The 13,218-nt window shown below is 39.2% G+C and overlaps 1 protein-coding gene and 1 long non-coding RNA gene across 10 annotated transcripts in view; both read left to right on the top strand.

Annotated features, from left to right (window-relative positions):
- LOC123871914 overlaps positions 1-13,218 on the top strand; it is a 575,184-nt gene that overhangs the window by 488,909 nt on the left and 73,057 nt on the right. The gene's annotated exons all lie outside the window — the stretch shown is intronic.
- The window catches only part of LOC123871878 (protein Gawky), a 29,921-nt gene continuing 17,314 nt past the window's right edge, over positions 612-13,218 (top strand). The window contains exons 1-8 of one of the 9 annotated variants that reach the window (XM_045915890.1): positions 612-917; positions 3,195-3,294; positions 4,641-5,651; positions 6,920-7,021; positions 8,085-8,210; positions 9,675-9,841; positions 11,288-11,860; positions 12,760-13,202. In XM_045915890.1, coding sequence (XP_045771846.1) covers positions 4,856-5,651; positions 6,920-7,021; positions 8,085-8,210; positions 9,675-9,841; positions 11,288-11,860; positions 12,760-13,202 — 2,207 coding nt within the window. In that variant the 5' untranslated portion in view covers positions 612-917; positions 3,195-3,294; positions 4,641-4,855. Of the gene's footprint in view, positions 918-1,678; positions 1,790-1,941; positions 1,979-2,209; positions 2,396-3,194; positions 3,295-4,640; positions 5,652-6,919; positions 7,022-8,084; positions 8,211-9,674; positions 9,842-11,287; positions 11,861-12,759; positions 13,203-13,218 lie in introns of those variants that run through there. The other 8 variants (XM_045915889.1, XM_045915893.1, XM_045915892.1 and 5 more) reach the window with 8 other exon arrangements.

Here is a 13,218-nt window from a genome sequence, read left to right on the forward strand (position 1 = left end):
TTTGTACCTACATTTTAGGGCTCCTTTTGTCCAAAACACAAACCAGTCGTTTGTGTTTTATGTTGCAATAAAGTATATAAGTACATACATACATACACACATACATGACATGATATTTTCTACTCGAGGCTTAACTCCAGTATCACCTGGGTCTCCGATAAATGTGAACTATCATTATTTAGTGTACTAGCCTTGGGAACTAGGTCGTTTGTCCTCTTAATGTTAGCTTACCAAGCGTTTTGAACACATCTTTTTGAGGTCTATTATTAAATAGTTCCTGTCTCACCCCTCGATGCAATTGGATCTTTGAAACATGGTTGCGTGGAAGAATTTTCTTTTTATAATTTTCAATATTCTTCCTCTTTCAACATAATTAGTTATAACTAGTTACTATAGTCTATATCACTAAAGATAGGCTATACGAGACATGTATGATGTAATAGTGGTTGTAGCACTAAAGCCATCTTTGTTCTTACCTTTTTCACGTTTCTCCTGATAATTCCTGTCTGTAGTTTTCTTCTTTATCTTCTTCTGGACTGGTTTTTGTTTTATGGGCGTAAATTGTATACGGACAGAAATGGACACATCATGGACACGACACGATGAACAATATGTTCATCTTGTCGCATTGAGTAAATGTCTCTATTTCAGCAAGCGCAGTTCCATGTCGTCGAGCTGGCGATGCTCGTTAACCACCGCGTTACACTGTGTAATAGTTACTTAAATGTCTCGTAGAAAATCTGAGGCCAGTACAAAACCTTTTCAATATGTTATTCTATTAGAAAATAATGTGTGAAAAAAACATTTTTGTAATCACAAAGCCGTATTTGTCTTCCGTCTTCATTTCAATGTGATTTCAATGATTTTGATAAAAAGATAGAATTCTTGTGATAAAAATTGTCGTCTATAGACAACGGGTAAGGAAACTAGTTTGTTATTCTATTATAATGTATACTTAGGTAGGTAGGTGGTCTACGTACATTTAGTTTTCCTCTTCTAAGTCCTAAGCACCCATGTGTAGCTAGCAGTAGCAGCTAGGTAGTCTATCTATCTATAACATAACCTACCTACCTAGGTAATAATTTCCTAAGTAGTTCGTACTAAGTACCTACCTACTTACTTATATTCCAACAAATAATCTATGTTTTTAGGTAGGTAGATACCGTAGATCTACGGAATAGATAGGTAGGTAGTACCTAGGTACCAACATGATACTGGTACTATCTATATTCAGGAATCAGACTTCATGCTACAGGCACCTTCAGGCTGTGTCTTTAAGTACCTACTTAGGTACTTAATTTCGTTTGTATTAAGTCTAGGTAAGGGCGGTCGTCGTAGGTAGGTAGGACCTTGGTACACTTGGAAATTAATAGAATTGCTTCGAAATTCAATTTACATCAATAGACCAAGCCTATTAAAGTTTTTGTAATCTCGCCTGTCTCGAGATCTTCAACTCTACCAAACTCTACATGCTACAATACATTTACATTGCCATCACAGTACGGTATTTATGTATTGTACAGTTATAGATATACCTACTATGTATAGATATGTTATTCAAAGCAAATTGCTATTATTCGACCAAATAAAAGAGCCGTAAGCGATTGCGTATTTGTACCGAGACAGAGTTCATCTAAAATAAGCTACGTTTCGTAACTCTTCGTGCGTCGTGCGAACCCCGACGACGAAATCATTCCATCCAGCCGTCGAAGCCGTGTTCTCGGGGGTTTGGGATTTTGATTTTTATAAAACTCTATTGTTATTGTGCCAACAGTTACACAAAACGAAGGTATGCACCCATTCCTATATTTTTCGAAATAAGTGGTCAAATTCGCCCTCAATCGTAAATAGCATTTATGGCATCGCTTTCTCAGGCGTATCTTTTGTCTCGCTCTAATAAACGGAACGTCAGTATCACACTAAATTTACTGTCTCATTCTATTTAGTAATATAACACCGCTGCGCTCGCTCGTGTCACGTAAGATTTTTTGTATTTTCTCATACAAAACTGTGATATTTTCCCAATTTTTTTGGTTTGATTTGGTGTTTTATATGATTGCTTATGTTTTTCATCAAGAAGAATTAATTTTCCTGTTCGTTTATTGGCTAATAGGTCGTGCTAACTTTCACTCTATAGATAGGTACAGTAGATAAATATATAACGTAGATATACGAGCCTGTAGATATTCAACATCGAGTCTCAAGGCCGAAATACACAAGTACCTATCTTACACGGTATATCTGTAACCTGCCGCGAAAAGAATAATTTTATGTAAAAATGTAGAATTCGTCAAAATCAAGTTTGCAAAGTGTAAAGTGTATTGTGTCCGTGTGTGTAGTGCACCTAAAATCTAAATGGCGAATTGAATGTTGCAAATCGCGGTACAGTTACTAGGTACATACTAATTTGATATGATTACAAGCAACGCGCTTATCGAGTCAAACCGCGACGCAATATCATGTTCACGACTTCGCGTTATAATAATAACAAAACTGCGTGTCCGCGTCAGGTCAATTATCTGAATACATCAAAATTTCACCCAATGAGTAGAGAAACAGTGATGTTATGCGATTATTATGCCTAGTCCTTGAGTTAACCTCAAAAGTATTTGTTCTTCGTGTCACCTTATCGATCAGTGTTACCACTTTCATGAATTTCGCCCTATTTTAGGGCGAAACGACTACTATTTGGTACGATTTACGGCGTTTTTTTTTTATGTTGGTCCAGGGAGTTATCGTAATTTGGGGTTAAATCGAACTTCAGAGGGTAACCCTATTTTTTAGGTATCCAACCAAATTGATTGATGTATTTTTCGTATTTTCTGGACATGAAACATTATTATACAAAAGGCAAAATTTTTTTTTCAGGAATTGCTGAATTTTTAGGTATAAAATCTTATTAGCATTTTTTATATGAGACTGAAAGGTGATATTAATTTGTGTTTTTTTTTTTGAAATTGATAACCAAACACAAGATATGTCACAAGACTAGGATCTTGAAATGATAATAAACATTAAATGATTATTGAAGTGTAGCATAATGCACCCTAAATCAGGGTGATATCCTCATCGCTCTATGATTGCCTATAATAATAACTAGGATAAAACCAAAACCATAAGTGGAAACGTTGTTATTGATTCTGACATTTTATAAATTGTATGGAGTGAATAACCAGTATTTTCTTCTGCCGCAGAAAAGTGAAACGATCGAGCTAACTGCAAAGCTGCTCGTTAGGATCTGCCGAGCCCGCATTATCTGTGATATACAGCTCAGCCTCTCGTCCGTCCTAAAAGGTGAGTTTGTCATGCTTAATGTACGCTTCACACTGGACAACATTCATCACCATTCCATCATCATTCCATCATCATTATCTTTCTGACCAACAGAGTTGTTCATCATAATCATCAGCATCTTTACTTCCACTGTTTGAGATAATCATCAACTCATCACCAGCCCACTAATGTGTACAGGTCTCAGAATAACAAGGGCTTAGAGCCTGAGGCCATATTTAGCCTCTATAACCAAGTGCTTATCGGACTTTTAGACTCGGTAGGAACAGCATTATTTTGACAATTCAAAAGCACTTGTAAAAGTTTAATTGAATAAAAATAATTTGAATTTGAATTTCATGCAACTTTGAGAACATTATGAAGAACTCTCCGGCATGCAGAATTCCTCACAATGTTTTCCTTCATTCTTAAAGCAATTGATATGAATTGCTTAAAATGCACCTCTGTTAAGTTAGAGGTGCCTGCCTGAGATTGCACTGCCAACTAGACAGGCCTTCCCTAATGAGCGCTACCACACCCGGTCCTCAGCCTTCTTCATCTAGCCACTTCCTGCCAGTTTTATATATTGTCGACCCATTGAACTGGACGGTGCCCCACACTTCATACTTCCATGCAGTTTCCAGTCTATTTCGGCTCTAACATCCATTGTTCCCACAACAAGCATGACCTGCCCATTGCCACTTTGACTTGTCTGTCACACTGTCAGTGACCTTGGTTCTCCTGGGGATATCATTAGACATCATTAACATGAATTAATTATAAGCTTATGAAGTTGCAATGTTTAAGTAAATTAGTTAATGGGAGTTAAGTAATTTGGTAAGTACCTATCTTGACAGATATAATATACTTAGATCCAATTCTTTAAATTTTACAAGCTCTATGATTTTGTGATAATTTTTACAGATGTCAAAAATCATTAAAATGTCAAAATCATAGGTAAATAGCCCTATGTTTCTGTTTTAATTCAAAGTTGTCATTTGTCAAAATTACCTTTCACCCCTAGCACCACCAAACTTGTGTCCTAATTTCTGTGATTGAATTTGTACTCTGGCTGATTTATATGCTGACAGGTGTTGTTTTACACCTACTAACTTCACTCACTATAATCTACAACAAATTTATTAAAATAGTATTTTTTTTTAATTCAATAGACTTTTACAGTTACTTTTGAATGGTCAAATGCATCGATCACTGGTTCAAATGCTTTTCCTACTGAAAATTTATTTTGTGAAAGATTGTCTTTCATTGTTCTGAGGAATGAAGTTCAGCAGGTGTTAAGCCATGCCTGTGACCATTTGAATAGAGTGAATAAGTGGGTTTCCCTTGTGTCAGTGTCAGTTTTGTTGTAGGGCTGGGCCACTCGGGGCTTGAGGCGTGTCCGCAGCAGCTTCAGCGGTGATCTCACCCGCCCTCGCCAGAGGCACAAACACTGCTACCTGCTTATGACTGCATCACTACGAACCATTGTTACTTAGTCTTAATCGAAACAATATGCAATCTGTGAAAATAAGTATAATACTAGGTGGATATTGTAGAAAATTATTCTATTTATAATAATTGTCTGATGTCTAATGTTTCTGTAATATTATGTGTTCCACATTTAATTAAGGATAATTGTTATTCCAATATTGATACTGTTACCGAACCAATGCAATGTAATTACTCCACCTCCATGTCGGTGGTGATCACAAATAAATTTGGTGCTTATAAGCGAGTCGAAGAGAAGAATGAAAGTCAGCGAGTTAGTGTAAAAATGGTAGATAATAATATTTATAATGTAGAGTTTGTTGATAGTATCCAACAAAACCAAATGATTGGCGATACGCCTAACTACTGCATTCCTTTAAAGATTAACGCCATAACAGTCCAGGGTATCTCATACAGTGACCCGTATTTCAGTAGCTTTAACTTAAACTATAAGATGGCGTTGGGAGCGCCGGAGTATATGAACAAGTCTGATTACGCTTTTAAATCCTCAGTTTGTATTATACAAGATGAGCCTTGCACGGACAAGACGCTACTAAAACATATGTCTGCTCATAAAATGATATGTAAAACGAACACTCGAATCAATATGTCTTACGACAAGTCTCTTGAAACCGACCATGACAATAAAGTGAAGCATGTTAGTATTGAAACACCAAAGCAACCACACAAAGTGAAGACTTTTGCCAACGGTGAGCTAACATTCGATGCAATGGTGGAGTTGCTTGATAAGGAGAATGAGATCCTCATAGAATTGAGGAAGACTGAAGGTGCGAACTCATGGGGAGTCCCACGCAGATTACGGCTGGTTGGTGGCGGAGAGAGCTCACTCAATGCTGCCAGTGGCTGGGGCAGCCCGCCTGCATCTAATAATGGTAATAATCTCATTATTATTCACATAATGTTCCTCATACAAACTTAAACACACTATAAACGATGCACCTACACAATGGATTTGACAGTTCAGGCTAGATTACATCTGAGATGCAGTGCATGGGGCATATATCATTGTGCAATGCCCCTTTGTGTAAAAACTGAGCTACATCTTACTTTTCCAACTTTCATGGCCCATAGCTACTAGTTATATTCCAATTTCCAATTAGATGTACTAGTGCTTTTTTTTCTAATTGGTGCTAATTCTCTTGTACACAATCTCTAAATTTTCAAGTCAATATTAATACTATATTTTCCTATAAAGAACATGGTGAAACTGAAAAGTATAGCATTTTTAAACCTGACAATTAAGAGACTTAGCACTGTTGTTTAAAATAATATAGAGCTCCATTTAAAATACAGGTTTTTATTAATTCCAATTAGCAATAAAGTACTAGAAAAATCTGAGGATTTTCCTATGGTACTGCAATTTAATGAGATATAAATACATAATAGCAAATTACTATTTTCTATGTGTTGTGTTAACCTTTCACACAAGATAATCAACATTGTAAACATTCTGTCTTGTTAATTAAATTATTCCTTAACACAGTAGCAACTACTGGTTAAGCTTAAAATTTTATTCAAAAGTAAGTTTATTAGTACTAATCATTTAGTAGACAATTAAGTCACTGTCTCTTAAGAACATAGTTTGACAATCACATAGATAAGAGGCTTATTTACTCAAGTGATTGCCACCACTATGTTGGTTGAAAGAAGTTGGAACGAAAGTGGGCAGTTATTGCACACATTGCACACATGTATTTTGATGTGTCCCTGTACCACACCTCAGTTGGTACTCTATTAGAATCACAGCCTATTTTCTCTTTTGCGACAAGAATTGTTTTTAAGTAAACTATCTATCCAAACTATTCATTTATCAACACATTTACAATTATTAAAAATATCAACATAACTCCAAGCCATAGAGTAAAGTTGAGTTTCCGGCTCTGGTGCTGCAGAGTGCAAAATATGTCCATGGACGGCGATAATCACTTAATATGAGGTGTGGGTTAGTCTGCTATTAATATTAAAAGCATTCTAGTCCGCCAGTAGTCACTATCTCACATTCTAAGTTTTTAGACGCGCTCAAACGGAAGTCGGTATCTTCGACGCCCAACTGTATGATTGCTAAACTGTGCCACTAACGATTTTAGCATAGAAAAAATTAAGATACATAGTAAGTAATAATTTTGTATTTTCCCATCAGCTGCGAATTGGGGTGGTAATTCCAGTGGCCAAACAAATAACGGAACTAATAATACTCAACAGTGGAACAACACCCAGCGGCCGCCCACTTCCCAAGCTGACAGTAAGTGGCTAGACTTCATTTTTTTTTAATTTTATGAAGGGCAGAGTCATCCATCATGATTATCAACCAATAGACGTCAACCTACCATGTAAGGAGCTCGACAGGAGTGCAGCAACATTGTCTCTTGAAGGGATCTCCACACGCCACAGTCTTGCGCTGCCTGAATCCAGCGGCTCCCTGTGACTCGTTTGTTCTCATCTGTCCACCTCGTAGGCGCTCTTCCAACGCTGCGCTTTCCGGTGCGAGGTCGCCATTCCAGCACCTTGGACCCCAACGTCTATCGGTTTTTCGAACTGTATCCTGCCCGTTGCCACTTTACCTTCGCACTTCGCAACCCGTTTAGCTACATTGGTTACTCTGATTCTCCTACCACGGTAAGGGTCGAATGCTGAGGAACGATCATCTTATTGGAGGTAATCACTCAAACCCATCGACGTGACGTCGTACATCCCTATTAAAACATCCAGCTAAATGCTAGCATGCTTCACAATGTTGCCTGCGGAGTGGGCAATCTTGCACCTGTAAACAGTTTTTTAATATATAGCGAGCAAACGAGCAGGTGGATCACCTGATGTTAAGTGATTACCGCCGCCCATAAATATTTACAGCACCAGTGACCAGAGGACTTGCCAATGCGTTGCCGGCTGTTCTGGGGTTTGTTTGATAAATCGTGTTGAAATCTAGTGTGAACACCGTTGAAGGTAGTTGGTTCCACAGTTTATTCAGTGTTGTCGTTTTTTTTTTGTGTTGTTGCGCTTAATTGCGCAATCGCACCAAATAGTAAGTGATGATGCAGCCTAAGATGGAGCGCGCCGTCCTAGCTGCCTATTCACTCTTCTTTTGATTGATATTATAGCTAGCGGGAAAAACGGAAGCACGAAGGGCATTTCATAGTCTAGCAGAGCGTATTGGAAACGAGGAAGTGTATCGCTTCGTACGGGCCTGTGGAATAGGGTTGCAGATCTTTATCGCGTTCCGACTGAGTTAGCACTAACGGTAACTTATTATTAGATATCAGAATTGCGAGTTCGAGATGTTATTACATTTAGATCGTCTCTTATAGTGAACAGTAACAAGGGGAATGGCAATCAGATCCCGCCGACCAGTGCAGCGTCGCAGAGTTGGCAATCCTCCCCGCCTAATATGCCAAATTCACAGCAGAACAACAATGGTGCACCTCAAAGTAATGGTAAGTAAAAAAACCGGTCAAGCGCGGGTCGGTCTCGCACACAAGGAGTTCCGTACGTGAATAACATCGTTCATGAAATAATGTTTTTTAAATGATGTAACCACAAATTCAGTTTTCGGATTTTTCTCTTTTGCTATAACTCATAAGACACTGATACCTACTTGCCGAATTTCATGATCCTAGGTCAACGGGTATCGTGTAGGTTTTAATTCCCATGACGGGTTTTGACTGACAAACAGACATCGAAGTGATGCTATAAGGGTGTCTTTATTTTCTCTAGAGATCGGAACCCTGAAAATTGTGTATTTGATTTGTAGGTATAAAATAATCCAACTACAATATAGGTCAACAGGGATTGAAATCCAAATTGTTTCATTGTTTTGTTCGCGTTTGGTGGGATTTTTCTGACGTCATGAATATATGGTTCGGTCACAGCACAGTTTAGCAATCATACAGTTTTTACTCACAGAACCTATACTGAAAAATTGCAGGTCCCGTACACTTTCTTCTTTCTTCTACATACCTATTCCGTTGCGATACGTCCAATCTAATCAATTATTATACAACCTTATGTTTCTCACTTAAAAGGCAGGTACAGTCTCACAGAAACGCGTTAAGTTTGATTTTTCACTTGCTAGTTCGCTTTAAGAATGTCTTAAGCGCCACCATGCATAGTTCTTCGCTTAAACGACGTCCTCATTAGCAATCGCATGAACATGCGAAAATTGCATCGCATTGATCATACGAACTAGCGAACAAACATTGAGTGTCCTGGGCATTTTGATCGCGCGATCTATTCACATCGCATGCTCATGCGAGCGATTGCCAATAATAGCTAGAACAATTCCATAGGTTAGGCTTTCTGTACATGAGATGGCCGCATCGATCACTGCTATAAGTGATCGATGTTGGATTGCAATGTCTTCGTAGAGCCGTATAATACACAAAATGGCGGCACGGCCGGTGCGGCGCTGGTAAGGCTTTTATGCGATTTTTTTTACACTAACTAAAGCCCAGGCCACATTAGGAATGAAGCGAAACAAATCTTAGATTGAAATCTATAGACCGCACTTTGACTGCTTAGGCTTAGATCTATGCCAGCGGTAGAACGCTGTCTCGTTCTAACAGTGTCTTAAGTCCGAGCAAAGTCAAAGTGCACTCTATTAATCTCAGTCTAAGTTCGGTTAGTTTCGGTTCCAGAGCCAAACTAAGCTAGTTATTCGTACCTTAGTAAGCGAGTGAAACGAACTTAGAGATTCGTTTCGCTTCGCTCCCAATATGGCCTGCGCTTTAGGTTTGTTGGCATCGGGTTCTTGTAAAGGAAGTCTTGGCCTTATGCGAGAAGCGATTTGACTACTTAGTAAGCTAAGGGAACATGTTCCTGCGCCCAGATCTATCACCACTACTACTTGTACATGAATCAATCGGGTGTCCAGCGTAGTAACATTGTCCAAATGATTGCAGGCACAAACAATGCTGCCAACGCTAACGGCAATGGTGCCAACCCCGCGAGCACAAACGGGCCGTCTTCGAATGGCAGTAACGGGAATTCGAATAACAATTCCTCGGCGAAAATAGAACAGCTGAACTCCATGCGAGAGGCGTTGTACAGCCAGGATGGCTGGGGAGGCGTAAGTATCTCTTTTATAACAATTTTAATATCCTTTCTACTACTCAGCCAAGCTAAGTTTGCACCTTGCGTTGATTACGTCACACTGACGTTTAGGTACGGCATGCGAACCGTACTGACGCGACAAGACGACCGCGGGGAGGTGAGCGGGTAAGTGGGAGAGGCACCACATTCCAGCGAGGTGCAAGCTTAGCGCGACCGAGTTGTATCTATTTTTATCCGGCTACGGCAAAGCAAAGGATGGGTAATGTGTTTGACACTGAATGTTTGAATGTATAGAATTCCATTGTATTGTATTGTCGCTCCTGATATTGTGAAAATTTTGATAAATGAGGTCTTTGGCTTCGTGTTCTGCGTATATATTGGAACACTATAATATTATGATGTCATAAACATGACAAATCCAAAGTATTCTATAGATTTTATACAGTCAAGAAAAAAAAAGGTGCGATTGCGAAACAACACATATGCATAACAATAATATCATTAAAAAAACCGGCCAAATGCGAGTCAGATTCGCGCACCGAGGGTTCCGTACTCGATATTTTTTGGACATTTTGCACAATAAATCAAAAACTATTATGCATAAAAATAAATAAAAATCCACTTAGTATAGTTATCTTACTTTGAAAATTAAAAAATACTAATTATATTATTATTTGTTCATGAAATATCCTATAGGTTTTCTTGACAAACACGACAGACGGACAGACAGACAACTAAGTGATCCTATAAGAGTTCCTTTTCGAAATTTTAATACAGGCCTCAGACTGTATGCAATTTTTGGTCTATTTTTAACTGAATGACCTACCTCACTTGGTTAGTTACATTTGCGACATAGTAGCTGTACTCGTAGGTACCGTTTACTGACGACAGATCTACGATTTTAAATGTAAATGTTATCCACATTTAATATTTTAACAATGTAATACCGTGGGCGAAGGATTGGCTTGCCATGAGTTATTTACATTTGAATGCCAAAATTACTCTTTGAATTTCACCTTACCAAACGTAAACAACAGAAGCTTGGAATATAAACTTCTGTTTCTATTATGTAACTTAATAAATTGTTACACTTTATGAAAGCACTTCTCTACAGCATCTGGGTGGTGTCTGTAAATTGTCGTTCTTTATTGTCGCCTTTTCTTAGCACAGATGGAAATAATCATAAATCAGTATGTAAAGACAGAATTATGTAGCATTTTGGCAAAGATTCCTCTTTAGAAATCAACAAAAGAGAGAGAAACCTTATTTTTATACGACTGCCCAAAAAAGAGTGTGGTATTTTCAGGGTTATCGTTGTTAGAATCCTTACATCATGCCAAGTGACACTAGCTTTAAAGAAAAAAATTCAACATGGCAGCGCCATTTTCAAATTTTACTTTTTAGTTTGCTCATTGGTGGGCAGTCGTATTTTTTTTTTTAAATTACGACTTATTATTTATAGCAACACGTGAACCAAGATACTAATTGGGATGTGCCTGGGTCCCCCGAACCGGGTTCGAAAGTTGAGCCTGCCACCGCTGGAGCCCAACCGGCTTGGAAGCCGAGTATTAATAATGGTGCTTTTCTCGGAACTGATCTTTGGGAGGCTAATTTGAGGAACGGGGGACAGCCTCCGCCGCAGCCCGCTTCGAAGACTCCATGGGGACACACCCCTACGACGAATATCGGGGGCACATGGGGCGAAGATGATGACGCTGCGGATACTGGGAACGTTTGGACGGGGGCTCCTCCTCCCCAGCAATGGCCGGCTGGACCTCCCCAACATACGCAGCAATGGGCAGTACCGAAGAAAGACGACTGGAATGCTTGGGGTGAACCTCACAGGCCTTCTGACCCGAGACTGGACCCTCATCGTACTCCAGACCCGAGGCAGCAGCCCGCGGACCCGCGCCATGACTTGCGCGGAGGAATCTCGGGGCGACTCAATGGAGATATGTGGAGCCAGCATCATCAACATCCTAGCGGGCCTAATAAGATGATGCCCGCTAGCAGTGTTAACCAATGGGGTGCACAGGTAAACTTTTTTCAAAATCTCAAATCAAATCATACTTAATTTATTTCTATTAACATTGTTGTGCTGTAATTGCCTAGATGTAAATTAATAGTTGTTTAATATAGAATCACATTTGCAATTAACTAGTCCTTGCTAGATTCAAAATTGATCATATTTATTATCACTAAAATGTTTAATTTTTTATACACGCCGATGCATACACTATTATAGGATACCAAACTTCAACTTTGAGTTAGTTGAAGTGGTATAGCGATAAGTAGATATTTGGTTCAAGTAGGTGCTATGAGTGCTTTATCCATAAATATACAATAATATAGATTTATGAATACAACTACCGTACAACTAGCGTCCTTTAAATAATTTTTCAATACATATCAATAATTGTGGAACCGCCAGGAAAATGCAATTTCTGATACATATTTAAAAAAAAATTATTTACTTTCCTTGAAGTGTAGGTAAAAACACTTTCATAAAAATTATAAAAAAATATAGCATCCTTTATAGTGTTGTTATGGATATCCATATCCGTAACCGAAACTATCGGATATCCGAAATAAAAAAATATCCGTAACCGTAACTGAATCCGTAATAAAAGTTTTGGATAGTTTCGGATAGGGCGGAGTCTAACTAAATACTACACTCGTACGAATTAACTGTGCACTCCGCTGGAATGCGACACCTTCATCAGTTCACATTTTACAGTTCCTTAAAAAATTAATATCCGTAACCGAAACTATCGGATAATCCGAAATAATTTAATATCCATAACCGTAACCGATATTATTTTTTACCAATATCCATATCCGGATCCGAAATTATATAGCCATAACATCCCTAATCCTTTATACTTGGCAATGCATTCGTATTTAGATGTTTAATATGTGTTTATTTTCAATCAGGGCCCCAAAGAACCGATCAAGTCATCTGGATGGGAAGAGCCCTCCCCACCAGCGGCGCGTCGTACCGGCACCGGTTTTGACGACGGCACATCACTATGGCAACGCGGTATGGGCGGCATGTCTCGAGGAGCACCCCAAGGCCCGCCCGCATCCCAAAGAATCGCACCCGCACCCACCAAGCCTGATGCGGTGTGGGGAGCCCATTCCCAGAGAAACGGGTCCTGGGAGGAACCTCACGCCACTGGATGGGGGGAAAGAGACGTCCCTGCTTGGCCCGATGCGTCTGGCCCAGCTCTATGGCCAGTCCCTAAGCCAAAACCCAGTGGACCTGCTGCCTGGCCTGATGACATTGGAGAGTGGGGTGGACCCAAGCCTCCTCAGAGCGCAATGCCCCATGGCAAGCAGCTGCCCAAGGAGATGGTGTGGAACAGCAAGCAGTTTAGGTTGGTTATACTTTAT

This window comes from Maniola jurtina, chromosome 14, assembly GCF_905333055.1.
Source record: "Maniola jurtina chromosome 14, ilManJurt1.1, whole genome shotgun sequence".
NCBI lineage: Eukaryota > Metazoa > Arthropoda > Insecta > Lepidoptera > Nymphalidae > Maniola > Maniola jurtina.